This window comes from Anabrus simplex, chromosome 1 (genome assembly GCF_040414725.1).
Source record: "Anabrus simplex isolate iqAnaSimp1 chromosome 1, ASM4041472v1, whole genome shotgun sequence".
NCBI lineage: Eukaryota > Metazoa > Arthropoda > Insecta > Orthoptera > Tettigoniidae > Anabrus > Anabrus simplex.
The window spans coordinates 214020703-214036703 of NC_090265.1; the positions used below are offsets into that span (position 1 = coordinate 214020703).

Below are 16001 nucleotides of genomic sequence, written 5' to 3' on the forward strand. Positions count from 1 at the left end.
AACTACTCCTTCTTAAGTAACACAAATTTGGTATTTTAATATTATCGTATACGATTATGTTATCGAGACCAGAACAGATGTTGCACCTTACATACCGTACATAAAGCCACGGGAGGTTTTGGGATTGCCTATTACTGTTTTTGTCCTAGTATTAAGACTGGGAATTTCATGTTTTTGTGTTAAAATTTTATAAAAGCCGCAGTCGTTTTATTTGCGCACATTACATTTAAAAACTTTGTATCATTTCGCACTCATACCGACTTGTACAGCGAGCGCGCTTTCCAGCTGAGCTGGAGGTCGCGAATAATCATAATTTTGGAATGTTAATGATATTTTTTCTTTCCAATTTGATTGTGATTAGTGACGGGCAGAACCGTTGCCTACGAGATATACAAGGCCGGGACATAGCTACTAATTTGCCGCTGAAAAGGCGGCCCGACCGTGTTCACCGTTTGGCCGCTAGATGTCAGGTTTCCGTTCTGCTCTTGGCGGACTTTAACATTGTCATGTACGGAGTAATTGTGATGTTGTGCTGATTTTATGCAATTTATTGTGTGTAAGTTCCCTGTCGGTGATTGTCCTTGAGGTTGAAAGGCATGGTCCACTGTTGTGTGCCTCTATATATTTCGGATACGGCTAAAAAGCAAGAAAATGTGACGTTCCATAATTTTCCTCCGGAGTGCAGTTTAAGAGAGAAATGCAGGCAAACTATTTTGAGGCACGAGTATGTAGCTTGCATTTTAATACATCAGATTTCATTGTAAGCATATCAAGCAAGCGAATTCTCCAACAAAGTTCCTTCTGTTCACAACAGAAAAGTGTCAAACGCAGGAAGGCTCCAGCTCCAAGAAATGACGTTTTGCCATACAAATTTATTAAAATTTCTGATTCAGATAATGATAAACATACCACATCTTCAGCATATAATCGATCTACGTCACCCACAAACAAAAAAAAGAGTACCTACAAATCTCGTTTCTATGTCAAGGAAAGGCTACGAGTATCTATGTTAAATCTAAATATATATTGACGAGATTCTAAATGCCAGAACACGGAAAACAGTCTTTATAATGAGAAGTAGGATACGGTAATGAAATCAGAAAAATGATATAAGGTATCTGAACTTGACCAAAAAGTAAACCAAATTGAAATAATGGTACAAATGATCATTTAGGAGCGTTATTGCTGTAAGAACAAACTGAATCTTATGGGAAGAAAGTGAAATACGGAGAAACAACGCTAAAAAATTGCGTCCTCTGGCACAGGAAAGCACCTACCGGCTACAGATTTGAGATCCTTGCACTGCCTAACTGTTCCACACCAGAAGATGCTGAAAATTATGTAGGATTTTCTAATGGCGAAACGGGCATAAAATTGTTCTTCAAACAGCGGCTTCAACACGAATGTCGCAACATCAGATGTGTGGAGGAAAAGGTAGGATAGCTGATAATTTATAAGATGGTGATTAAACCAAAATTATTTATTACCGCAATCTCGATCAGTTTATCGGATACACTGAGGCAGAATTAGAGAAAACTGGAAGAAATCACAAACTCACTAATGGACTTCCCTGCTTCTTTCGTGAATTACTTATTTCGTTTAAGCAGTGTTAGAAATATGTTGTAGAAAGTAAGTCATACAACTGCTCTTGGTCTATTTATTTATCTCACATCTGTTTGGTGTCTTCTGAAATTGCTAGTTTTAATGAATTTTTATAGGTTTTCGCACTGGAACGTGTTGCAATGAGTGGGCGAGACAGCTCAGTAAAGAGAACTCTGGCAGCACTTGTTGGAAGTATCTCGAAGCCGAGTCTAGTGTGCTGTATTTCCCGGCCTTATGTATCTCGTAGGCAATGGCAGAACTAAATATAATGCATTCGAGAACTTCAGGATTGATACTTTCAAAACCATATTCTCGAGTTCAACATAACCTTTAATTTCTGCCTGGGAGACTGATTACCTCGGATCGAGTAGGGGTATTTCAGTCGCCTTGACAAAGAATACTGCAATGTATTCGAAACGTCGGCAAACTGTACGTGATATGCGTACAACACGGTTCAGCCTGGAAATTAAATTAAATAACCTTTAAAAGTCGATGTAGGCCTAATTTACGCAGTATAAAATTTCCATAAACTGACTACGAACAGTATACCGGCGACCAAATTACAATGGAAGATTTAAAAAAAAGAAGAAAAAAAAGAATTTTGCCATTGTATCTAATGTGCTTTATTTTATTAGATTAGAGAATGAAAATCTACTTGAGGTCGATTGTTGCTTGGCATTACAGGTATTCGATTTTTCGAAGAGTTTGGCTGATCAAAGTTGCTGAACTAAAAGAAGTGTTCAAAGGAATATGACGTTTTCAGTTTCCCCGGTAAAACTGAATGTAAAGTTTCGAGATTTTTTAGGTCGTGTACTGATAATTAACGTTTGAAGCCAGCCCGGCGGTCTAATTTGCCTGCCTCTCACCCAGAGGGCTCGGGTTTGATTACTGGCCAGGTCAGGCATTTTTACCTGGATATGAGGGCTGGTTCCAGGTTCATATATTATAAGATTACCTTTAATTGAGGAGCTATTTAATGGTGATATGGCGACCCCGGTCTAGAGAGCGAGGAATAACGGCCGAGAGGATTCGTCACACTGACCATGCGTCACCTCGTAATCTGTAGGCCTTCGGACCGAGGGCGGTCGCTTGGTGGGGGGAAGGCCCATTGGGGCTGTAGTCTGGTTTGGTTTAGGGGCGTTTGTAAGATTACAAGTGTACATATTTCATTTTTGTGATGGTTAGCCAAATTGTTGACTGTTCATTCATTCCCGGATTTTCCGTTTTCCCGTGTTACACGTTTTTTTTCGTGGTCCCTCCAAAAACAGAGAATCAAGGTTCCACTGTACATCCGTCCATCCCACTGTCTGAGGGTTTATGCTCTTGATTATGATGTTATGAAATATCTATTATTGAATTCCGCAAAAATAAATATTTTTCACCGATTTAGAGAAGAAAAAATATGTGCCATACATTACCTGTTCAAGAACTGGGTAGATTCACGTAACTTCATTATTTCAGTATTAACTATTTCATTCTTCCTCACGTCGTATGCTGCTAATGCTTGATGAATCACAACAGGCACAAGTTCTTCAAAAAGATCTGTAATAATATTTCATGAGATATTAATGCTGATTTTATAAATCCAAATGATAGAATTGAAGCTCAACACTGCAAGTTACCTTTAAAGTTCTGACTTAACCGATCAGGAACAGGCAACATTTTAGCTAACTGTGCTTTGGGAACAGGCGGAAGACTTTTCACATCGGGAATTCGCTCATGATATATAAAATCATTGTCCTTTTTAGCTTCTGTAAGACTTCTCTGAGCTTTGTTAGCATATTCCTGGAAAAATGTAGGCCTCCCTGATCGTTGCTGAGCTGCCTTGAAGAGTTCCATTGCATGCTGAAAGCAAGATGATTCAAAACAATGAAGTCTCAGATTTCAAACATTTATAAAGTGAATGAAAATGTGATATCTATAAAAGAAACTAAAATATTTTATTAATATGATTATAATATCTATGACCATACCTAGCAGAAAATTTTTGAAAACAGATAATGTTCTTACATAAAGAATAATGTTCTTACAGCCAATCAATACTATGAAATATGAAATAATATTTAAGCAGATAAGTTGATTAAGGGCTTATTCAGTGCATAATGCTTTTGATCACCAACTTATACGTTTCATCCCAGAGCACAGTTCATGTTTATTTTAAAAGCTGCTTTACGTCGCACCGGTACAGATAGGTAGTATGGCGACAATGCGATAGGAGAGTGTCAAGAGCGGAAAGGAAGTGGCATTGGCCTTAAGGTACAGCCCTAGCATTTGCCTGGTGTGAAAATGGAAAACCACGGGAAACCATATTCAGAACTACTGACAGTGGGGCTTGAACCCACTATCTCCTGAATGCAAGCTCACAGCTGCGCGCCCCTAACCGCACGGCCAACTTGCTCGGAAGAACACAGGTAAAGGTGGGAAAAAGATGCGAAGCGATCCTGAAACAACACCTCAAAATGTTATAATACAGCACAGACTGGGACACAGAAATCACAGCGAAAAGGAAAATAGAGGTCTGTAAAAGACAGTTTCCAGTTCTTACCTCGGGGATTGTGAATCAAATGTTGTGACAACCTGTTTATGTTGACCTCATGCACCATGTTTTACAGCTGTATTCAAACAAAACTGCATTGGAGTGTATTCAAAAACCACTTAGTACTGCCACTGCCTTCTAGATTTGCACTATTCGTAATTCACACGAGAGCCAACAAAGTGTTAGCTAACATTTCTCAGGAAAAATTTAAATAAACGCAAGAATCTTAATTTTTAACACTGTCTTAACCAACAACTTGTTGGTATTCATTTAATTTATTCACCAAGCAAATGCTAAGGCTACACCTTAATTAAGGCCATAGCTGCTACCTTCCCAATCCTAGCCATTTCTCATCCTTGTGTCACCGAAAACCTCTGATATGTTAATGCGATATTAAACCACTAGCAGGAAAAAAAAAAAAATTAAAAACCGTTTATGAAATCAGGCCTAATGATAAAAAATTGCTTGCGACAGCTTCTGGTGTTATCGTATTTACTTGCATATTCCCCTCACTTTTACTACCAAAAAAGTAAGGGAGTGGGGGCGGGGATCCAATATGTGATAACTTCAAATTTTGCAGAGTGAACACATGACTTGTAAGCTATGAAGAGCAATAAATTGTACATGTAAACATTCTGTACTATTCTTTAACAAACTTTTGAATGTATATGAGTTATACTGGGTATTTTTGCTGGAAGGCAGCATTTCTAAACATAAAAAGACAATAAATAGTAAACACGACTTTTAGGCCTACATATACAGTAAATATAGTCAGTTTTAGTTACTCATATCATGTCAATCGTTTTATCTCACTAATTCCTCTGATGAGGTTGATGTCAGGAAGAGCATACGGTCATAAAAACTCAGTACGATTAGTCTCATTTCATACTTGACCCCGTAGAGAAAAGGGTTAAGGGTATTGTAGTATCATATTATGCAATACTGACAGAAAAAACTTAATGGCCAGTCATTTGTCTCTGTCAGTTGAGCAGTTTTTATTCAATAGTATAGTGATTATAACTAAGTTGAGCAGTAGGCCTACCACACAGTAAACATGATCAGTGATCACTGCTTTAATTTGAATTCCCTGCTACCGGCGTGTCGTCATTTCAAATGACGTCGTCTTCACTGCCATCTTATCAGCCACGTAATGCCATTGAGAGCATGCAATGTCCCCGTCTTTTTGAAACTTTTAAAAATTGTTGTGTTCCCGAGTATAGAGTCCAAACAGTGAGAATCTATTCCTAAATGGTATCTCGAGATAGTCTCTGGTATTCCCAGATGGTGTACGTATAGCAGAAGCCGCCCCTTCGAAATAAAGCCATGCCGTAGAAAGCGTGTCAAACCAACAGCTGATAACTAGCGTGTTATGAGTTGTACTTCCGAATGTATAACATAGTGACAGGAAGCATTCTCTGGATAACTGTGGCTGTTGGAAGCCAGACCCTTATTTTTTAAAAGTATTGTTATGAATAAAACTCCATCAGTGTCATTACTGTAATTTATTTCACACACTCTCTCTCTCCCCCCCTCCCACTCACACTTCTAACCACTTACGAATGACCACATTTACCCATTACTGTATATCTAAAAATTGCTCTTCCTTATGGCACAGCAGGAGGTCCAGCCTGTTGCTATACCTGCTGGCGCTAATCCCTTACTTTCACTTTCCCCAAGTCCAGCCACCTCATACAGCAGTTGTGTGTAGACAACTGGACCTGAACACAGGGCCACTGGCTACACAACACGCTGACTGTTCGTTGGTTTGACTCTACTGACAGTCCAGTAATTCACAGTCACATGCAGTGAACAACCAAACAGCTCAGCAGTATTCAACAGCAGGACAATACTCACAACAGCGAACATTAACACAGGTCCATTTACCTTCACACTCGCGATAGCGGCTTCCCTCGCTGAACCTCAGTTCACAGAAATACATGAACACACAGTACAGTCTTCTGTTCTTTCGTCTCCACTTACTCACTGGTCTCTCCGACACCACAGCCACAGCTCATTCGCAGGGGTCGTGTATTTAAACCTCGATGATGGGCCACTAGAACATTCAGGGTTCAGCTGGAGATCGAACTTTCCTGTCATATCTATAAGAAATCGCATGGAGAAACTAGATGAAGGGAACAATAGAGGAAGGGGCGTGGCATATCCTCGGGCAGGCTGGGAAGTTTTCCGAGCAGGCTTAGTCATCCCCTTTCAGGTAATATCGAAGGGGCCGCGGCAAGGCTGACGATCGCTTGAGCACATAACAGTATATTTTATGCTTGTTCTCTACATTTATCACATCAAGATTTACCCAAACAGCTGAAACTGAGATAAGAGAGACCGCATTGTTTAGGTTAGGTATGCTATCAAGTGCCTGGATAATGCCAGAAGTTCTACGACAGAAAGTAAAAAAATAAATAACAGGAATGTCTGTCGCATTAATGGATATCTACAGGTGTGGCAGTAATGCATTTTATCATAATGTTTAATTTTGTATGTTCGTTGTCTCCATTTTTTAAATTAACACATTGTATGTTTTGTTTGAAGTCTCTGAAAATCGTTAAAAGTGGAAACGTAAAATCAATATTATTATTTGTTAGGTACGTTGTTGAGTAAAACAATTGTTATGATTGTTTTATCTTTTTTTTAAATACCAACTTCTCTCCAAAAATACCCTTAATGGCCGGAGTTACAACATATTAAAGGATCACTCTGCTAATGATTTCACCTGCTATATTAATAGCAACCACCGCGAATATTTCTTAACTACAAACACGCCCGCAGTGGAGGGGAGTTGCATGTACCAATTTTTACCACATATCAACCTTCCTGCCATTCTTAAATCTCTGGCAGTACGGTACCGGGAATTGAACTCAGGCTCCCGAGAACGGCAGCTAATTGTGCTAAACATTACGCTGGCAGACATTCTTAACTACAAAACACAGACTTATAGCATGACTGATGCATGCTTGCAACGCGCGGGTCAGACACTAAACTATTTCACCTATCTGTGCGACATCATCAGAGCTGCAGTAGGTCTATGCTACGGAGGCAGACATTTCTTAAATACGAAACATAGATGTATTACAGGACTTCGACGCGTGTTTTCATTGCGGGGTTACATGGACAAAACTACTCACAAATTTGTGTGATGTCATCAGAACTGCAGTAAGGCTTGTACCCGCTTCAAAGTGGAATTATCGTTCTTCTCTGACGAAAGACATTGGGGGGGAGGAGGGAGAGGTCTTGTATGCAAGATATTTATTTTCTTAGTCTGGAAAAGCTGGGGGGTCGAATACATGAGTAAATACGGTATCTTATTTAACTTCCTCCTATTGCACTGCATTGAAAACGGGCGACTTTTCCTTTACCAACCATGTAAACAATACAGAGGAAGAAGGAGATAAGAAAATGGAAATAATAGATGGAGAAAAGAACCCAATAACGTGGTTGGAATGTGAAAGGACAGTGAAAGCAATGACGAAAGGTAAAGCAAGTAGAAAAGATGAATTCAATGCTGATCTGATTAAGGCAGCAGGAAGCAGTGGACTACAGTGGCTGTACCGAGCCTTTTAAATCATAAAATCCAGTAGAAGTCGTAAGATCAGTCACTTATATGTATAACCCTTATTGTCTTATATTGCTTCTTGAACTGCTTTTGTGAAAGACTTATCCTTTAATTCTTTGATTACCTATCCATTGTTTTTGTATTTTTAATCGGCTGATGATGACCCAGATTGGTGGTCGAAACCTGTACTGCTTTTAACCAAATAAGAATGTATCACTACATTTCTTATTTACTTGTATTGAATAAGTTGAACAACTTAATTTCTTATTTCAATTTAATTGTGATACAGTTCAATATGGAACATTATGACATTTTTATCTTTAAATGCAGATCAACAATAGACTATATTTACAGTGCGAACGATAATTGAAAAATACCTGGAAAGGAACAAGGAAATCATCTTTGTATTTTTGGATTCGGAAAAAGCTTATGATACATTAAGAGAAAACATGTATGGAAATGTACCAAAATAATTAACAAGATAAATATGTTGTATCATGAGAGTAAAAGCAGTGTACAAGTGGGGAGTGGTGACTCAAACATTTTATACAAAGAAAGGTCTTAAGCAAGGAAGTGCACCGTCGCCATTATTGTGTATTATATTGATGGATGAGATCATAAAACGTGTAAAACAGAGTATCAGTAGTGATGAAGTGAGTGCTTTGGTATTTTCAGATGATGTGGTGATTTGGGGAACGGGAGAAAAATACAAAGGAGATTGAAAATTTGGAATGAAAAGCTGAAGGAGTTTGGAATGGTAATTCGTAAAAAGAAAACTGTAGTCATGCACTATGGAAAAGAGAAAAAGAGAAGCCAAGTGAACATAGACGGAAAACAGGTAGAGAATGTAGAATAGTTTACATATCTGGGTAGCATTATTAATGGAAGTAATGAAATGAAATGGCGTACGGCTTTTAGTGGCGGGAGAACCCAGGACGGGTTCGGCTTGCCAGGTGCAGGTCTTTTGATTCGACTCCCGCAGGCGACCTGCGCGTCGTGATGAGGATGAAATGATGATGAAGACGACAACACATACACCCAGCCCCCGTGCCAGGGAAATTAACCAAGGATGGTTAAAATCCCCGACCCTGCTGGGAATCGAACCCGGGACCGCTGTGACCAAAAGCCAGCACGCTAACCATTTAGCCATGGAGCCGGACAGTAATGAAATCAACCCTTAAATTAATAACAGACTAAGTAGAGATACAACATTTTATCATGAAGTGAGAGAGCTTTTATGGGATGACAAAGTACCCAAGAGAATGAAATTAACATTATATAAACAGTATTTCATACCAATTGTTACATACAGACTAGAAACGCTGGTAGCTAATAAGAGACAAGATAGTAAGATCCAAGCAGTAGAAATGAAATATTTAAGAACATCAGTTAAAAAGACAAGAAGAGTTAGAATCCAAAACATTAAAATCAGAGAAGAGCTAAATATAGAACCATTAGTGCAGAACATACAGAAAGCAAGACTGAAATGGTTCGGACATGTAAAAAGAATGGGAAAGGAATGGGTAGCAAGAAGGGAATTAGAAGGAGAAGTTATGGGAGAGAGACCAGTTGGAAGACTGAGAAGAAAGTGGATGGATCAGATTTGGAAGGACATAAGAGAAGCTGGATTGGATATGGTGGAAGTAATGGAGCAGGAAAAGTGGAAGGACAGAAAGGAGTGGAGGAGGCTTGTTAACCACACCCGGGCGACTGGAGTAGGACATTGATGATGATGATTAGGTGGATCAATTTCTCTGCTTGATTTTAGTACCAATGTAACACACAGATGGCAGGCACAGTTGACCATCAAGAGCACGTTGCCTGAAACACTACTGTACCACCATATGGTGTCGCACCAAATCAGACTTCAAGAAATGTGAGCTGCCATAAGGTATCACACCGTCTTGGACTTGAAGACCAGCATGATGCCATATAATGGTACATGGCACCCATTGCTGTGTTAATTAATCATTGAATGACATGCTTTGTTCCTGAAAAAGAAAAAAAGGTAGATTTTGCAAGTTGAAAATCATAACTCTACCAGCACACCTACTAGAAAAAAGAAAATCCACCGAGTTATTTTTCTATATTTCCACAAAGCTGTTGTGTTCTAATTACTTATGTCCTTTATATCCAATGATAATAGCCTTCTTTCAACAAAATTTCCCCATGTCTAAAATAAATTTCAGAGCATTTCTATCCAGTTTCTGTAAAGCATACGAGTTGTAGACGAGGCATATAATTATGAGCAGAAGAATGAGTGAGCTCAGATGGCTGAGGACTGGCCTTCTCACCCCAACTTGGCAGGTTCAATCCTGCCTCAGTACGGTGGTATTTGAAGGTGCTCAAATATGTCAGTCTCATGTCAATAGATTTCCTAGCATGTTAAAGAACTCCTGTGCGACAAAATTATGGCATCTCAGTGTCTCCAAAACCATAAAAGTAGTTAGTGGGACATAAAACGTTTTTTTCTTCTAGTGGCTTTATGTCACACCGACACAGGTCTTATGGCGACGATGGGATAGGAAAGGTTTAGGAGTTGGAAGAAAGTGGCTGTAGCTTTAATTAAGGTACAGCCCCAGTATTTGCCTGGTGTGAAAATGGGAAACCACGGAAAACCATCTTCAGGGCTGCTGACAGTGGGATTCGAACCCACTATCTCCGGATGCAAGCACACAGCCGCACGTCCCTAACCGCAGGGCCAACTCCTCCGGTGGGCATAAAACCATGATGATGATGATGCTTGTTGTTTAAAGGGGCCTAAAATCTAGGTCATCGGTCCCTAATGGTACGAAAGGAGACAAAATGTGATGACAAATTAAAAGTCCAAAATCCTACAATGACCGAAAATCAAAACGTCAGGACGAAGAATGAATGGATATGAATTTAAAACAATCAGTGGGTCTGACCCGCAATGCCTCACATTCAAAGAAACTGACGGAAAATAATAATATTACTGACCAAGGGACTGCTTCAATAGCACAATACTAAATCGATGATGCTTGTCTAAAGCGGTCCAAAATCCAAGTCATCCGCCCCTCATAATGGCACTTATCGCTAGGAAAGTAGAACCATGGTATTTGTCATGTTGCGGTACCAATCAAAAGTAGTGTAGAATCACGGTATTTCACACATTATGGTACTACTCACAGGTAATGAAATTCGCACATGTAATACAAACCTATGGTGGTTTGCACCTTGCGGCGCCATTTACAGACAACGCAACCCTATGGTGTTCATCACATTACTAACCACTAATGTACCTTGTGGTGTTCCTCATATAGTGGGTACTAATCACAGGCAAGCCAGAACCATGGTGTTGCTCATATAGTGGTACTAATCACAGGCATTGTAAATGCTGGCAACGCACTCTATTGCTACTAACCACAAAGCTACTTTGTACCTAACATAGTGGTACTACGTGCAAGTAAAAGTGACCCATGGTGTTTCCCGCGTGGTGGTACTAATTACCAGTAGTCTCATAGTTCTAATTCAATCATTCCTTGGTCGCCCCTTTTAGTTGCTTGTTGCGGCAGGCAGGAGATACCATGGATGTATTCTTCATCTGCAGCCCCCACCCACAGGTGGTTGTGTGTTTGGTCTGCAAGAGGGAATTTATTTCCCTCAAGTCCGCCGACAAGCCGGTTAGCACCCCGCCACCTGGGACGCGCCATGTGGGAGTATCACCTCTCCCTCTGCTACGCCAGCGTAGTAGGTTCGTGGACATAAAACCAATAACATTATTATTAATTAAGAATGAATGCTTTCAAGTGATGTTAGCTACATAAGACTGGCTCCTGACTTATTAAATTAATATAAGAAATATTACCTCTAATCTGGCTATTTCTTCTCCCACACTTTTATCAGCTTTACACACTAGGCTTTGGTAGTAGTGAGAGAGAGCACGATATCCAGCTTGTTTCCCAGCAACCTGTAAGTAAATAATCAACATTCATATAGAAATCACACAATAAGTTATTTAATCTCAGGTAAGAAGATCAATTTTCTTGTACTGATATAAACAATATGATTCAAATAGCCAATCAGTTATACTGATAAAGGAAACACATGTATTAAAGTGACATATTTCTAACAATCACAATCACTGATTAAGAGAGAGCCCATTTATAAAGAAGGCAGTGTGTCAAAAATAATTTTGTTCACGTTAGTCTCTTTTCTTTATATCACAACCAAATGGGTTCCTCTCAGCTCTGAATAGTCTATTTTCCTTGTCCTCTATAACTGTACTATTCTTCTTCTACTTCTTCCCCCCCCCCCCCCCCCCCGTGTTTATTTGGCATTCTCCTCAAACAGTATTTCCTGTATCCAGAATGAAAATCTCTCTCAAGCAAGTCACACTTTGATAAGCCTGGATGCCTACCCATCTATGATACCAAGCAGAAATTTTTTTTTAGATAAAGGATAATGTTCTTACAGCCAATCAATACCATAAAATATTATTTATTTAAGCAGACATGTTTCATTTTGCTTAAAGGCTTGTTCGGTGCATAATGCTTGTACATTAGCATAGTTCAAGCATATATATTACTTACATACAGTGAACATTCTTAAATAAAATCATAATCAAACAAAGCTGAATTTAAAGTAAAGGAAAAGCTCTGTTCGTTGCGCGCGTGATTACTACTGAACGCAGCAACATTGCGCCCTATTTCACCACCCTGCCCCCTGTTAACCGCACGGTCCGGCGTACACAAAACCTCCTTTCAATATTACTCTTCGTAAATTCGGTACCACCGAGCTCGATAGCTGCAGTCGCTTAAGTGCGGCCAGTATCCAGTATTCGGGAGATAGTAGGTTCGAACCCCACTGTCGGCAGCCCTGAAGACGGAAAACCGTGGTTTCCCATTTTCACACCAGGCAAATGCTGGGGCTGTACCTTAATTAAGGCCACGGCCGCTTCCTTCCCACTCCTAGCCCTTCCCTGTCCCATCGTCGCCATAAGACCTATCTGTGTCGGTGCGACGTTAAAAAAAAAAAAAAAAAAAAAAAAAAAAAAAAATCGGTACCACACTGTACGGTTGCAGTTGCAGTAGTTTCTGATAACCATGAATGAGTGCTTCAAAACAAGCCCAAGTTTGCTGCTGTACGTTTATCCTGGGCTGAGAAAGAGTTGCTTTAGAAAAATGATAAGAACTTTTTTCGGGGTGGTTGAAAAAAAATTGTAACTTGAGTATTGCACTACAAATACATGTGGTTATAACATATAAAAATGTATTTACCAATCAGACAAGTAGTTTTCCTTGTTTATATTCCTAAGTGGCTTCCTTCAGGCTAGCAACCTGCCGGAAGGACATTTGATTGCTTTCAAGTCTTGCAAAAAGAAAAATGCAAGACCGTAACGGGACACATGGCCCAATACTTGGAAGGAAGATGATATTCCTAAGTGGGCGCTTCCTAGAAAAGAAGCTAAAAACACTGGCAATATTTATTACAACCAAAAGTAAAAAATATTTAATGAATGTCGAAAACAATGTGTCATATAGGCTAATGTAGAATTAAACAAGGAAAATGTTGGTGTAACTCGCATTGCAATAGGCCTATTGGTTCGTTTGTAATTAAAGCCTAAACTCGAGTGTCCATAATAAAAAATCCGTCAGCAGATACTTGATTTCTTCTTTCATACGAGCCCAACATTCAATTCTGCGTCAAAGCAAAGTCATCTCCATACAGGCTGAGGAGGCCTATCCGTAAACTCAGTACAGTATTAAGTGGGATAGGATGGTTACCTCTGTGTACGGCTGCCTTTGCCCCCGAAGAATTAACTTTGTACTCATTTTTGGCGCAGGCTGAGTGAACCTCAAGGGCCATGTGCATCTCCAAAGTGGATTTCCTGACAGGGGAATCAAAACCACATCCTTCTGGGTGAACTGAGCACAAAATACCCCCACATTCCGAGTTATAGTGCTAAGTATTTATGACAAGATTCAAATGTAGTTTTTACCACAAATATTCCAATTTACGACTTAAGCTTCAACTTTATTCAAAGTCATCTCAGCCTATGAATCTCTTTCCTTGATATTTAACCTTTTAAAACTTATTTTAACTCATTTTGGCGACACATTCATGTGGACTTCAATGTTGTAAATAATTTTAACACTGATGATGGTCCTTAAGAGTCCAAAAACTGGTTTTGGATTAAAATAGTGTGCCGATACGACTATTTGTGATTAATAATAATAAATACTATCATCAGCACTGTTTACTAAAATGGTTTTGGTATTTATAATGATTATAATTCGTCTTTCATTTGTCGAGAAACATCCAAAGCCTTTAAATTTAGGAACATAAAATATTAACTATCAACAAGGACATTAAGTTCAACCATGAATGCTTAGCATAACTTAACTCCCAATTTTAATAATCTGAAAAGCAACAACATTTCAGTATCCTGTCAACACACCGTCAAAATAGTATGGACAACATGATTAAAAAGTGAAATCAAGAGCCTGCATGCAAAGAAGGATGAATTAAATGAAGCTTTTCTCCTTCATCTCCAACTTATGGACACATACAATAAACCAGAATGGACCTGTCTTGGAACACACATTCACTAATACATAAGAATTAGACTTGAGAAGAAACAAACAAAAAATCAAAACAAATTAAGTAAACTTAAGGATGAGTACACATGTAATAGGTTTGATAATTTAGTTGAACATAAATTTTGTGAACCTGCTGTCAACATTTTGAAGACACCTTTAACCCAAGATGAAACCAACCTATTAAAACTAGGTCCTAAACACAATCTTAAACAAAACCTTAATAATGCCACACTAAAACAGCTAATAAAGGAGACTGAAACAGCAATCCAAAAAGTCCCCAACAACAAAAAAGGAACTGTAAGACACAGTAGCAAATGAAACTGATAAAATAAAAAACAAACCATTCAAAGGAAACAAAGTAGTACACACCAAAAACTAAATCTAAAATCTAAAATTAAAAAACTTGGTTGTAACTAAAGCACACAAGGCCAACGTCACAGTTATCCTAAATAAAGACTACTACATGCAAAAAACAATTGAATTCATAAGCAAAAAAGAAAAACAAAAATTCATCCCGATGAATCCAAGATGCCCAACTTTAAAGTCTCTCCGAAAAATTCACAAAGAAAATTACCCTATTGGACCCATAGTAAATTGTCGAAACAGCCCCACATTTCAACTACCAAAATTTTTACTTAAACATCTACAAAAATGCATCAAAATAGAAACAGTAAATCGATATCAAACTCTTCGGAAGCCATTTCCAAGATACAGTCAAGGTAAATAAGCGAGGAAACTATAATGGTGGCATACGATACGACTAATATGTATTCCAACATTCCTATTAAAAAGACCATAGACTTAATAAAAGAAACCTTGAAGAACCACAACAAACTAAGTCACATACAAATTAATGATACGATAAATTTATTGTGTAATATTACATAATAATTACTTCACTTTCAATGGGAAATACTACCAGCAAAACACAAGTTTACCAATGGCGGTCCTTATCAGGTTTTTTAGCCAACATATATTTAAATAACCTTAAAAATCCATCTTGGACATACATCAGAAGGAAATAAAATTGTGGGTCCGTTACGTCAACAATAAGGTATTATTTTTAAAGGGAGACTTCCTTAGTCCCAAAACGCTTCTGGGTCGTTTAAATTTGCTTGACAGCAATATCAAATTCACCATTTAGAAAGAAAACAATAAAAAGTTAAATTTCTTGGACCTCACATTAACAAAAAACAATAGAATAGACTTCAATATTTTTAGGAAACCCACTGTGGCATTATTAATGTAAAATATATAAATATATAATTTGGGATATGAACATTATACAAGACATATATTTAATGGCATGTCTAGAGGGCACGGTTCATCTTCAATAATATATACTTTGTGTATTTGGCCTCTGTGTTACTAACACGTGTGTATTGAGCTGTACAACGTACTCTTACGCCATCTGTGTGCGAAATTTAGAGCTTGGATTGTGTACTGACTGCTCTCCAGAGCGCGTATGCAGCGCTAGACGGTGCCGCTACTAGTGGCCTACCTCGGAATTGCGTCTCAACTGTCAGACTTGCTTGCAAGTGGACGCTTACTGTAGTGACGGGTAGCTTCCCAGCTTCTAACATAATGACTGATCCAGCGGGAATAGGGTGAAATGGAAAGTATGCCCCACCAAGGGACGATGGGGGATCTCCTTTAGTGTTTTATATTTTGTATCTTATGTAAATACATAAAATTTTTAATTCTTACTTGTGAGTGTACTAGTATCAGGTCAAAC

General features: G+C 38.7%; 1 protein-coding gene across 3 annotated transcripts in view; it reads right to left on the reverse strand.

The window, feature by feature from the left end:
* Positions 1-16001, reverse strand: part of ALiX (programmed cell death 6-interacting protein-like protein AliX) — a 275620-nt gene that overhangs the window by 142286 nt on the left and 117333 nt on the right. For all 3 annotated transcript variants that reach the window (XM_067158494.2, XM_067158486.2, XM_067158479.2), the window contains exons 6-8: positions 11533-11634; positions 3225-3447; positions 3021-3144 (exon numbers count right to left, since the gene is read on the reverse strand). In XM_067158494.2, the coding sequence (XP_067014595.1) occupies positions 3021-3144; positions 3225-3447; positions 11533-11634 (449 nt within the window). The remainder of the gene's footprint in view (positions 1-3020; positions 3145-3224; positions 3448-11532; positions 11635-16001) is intronic.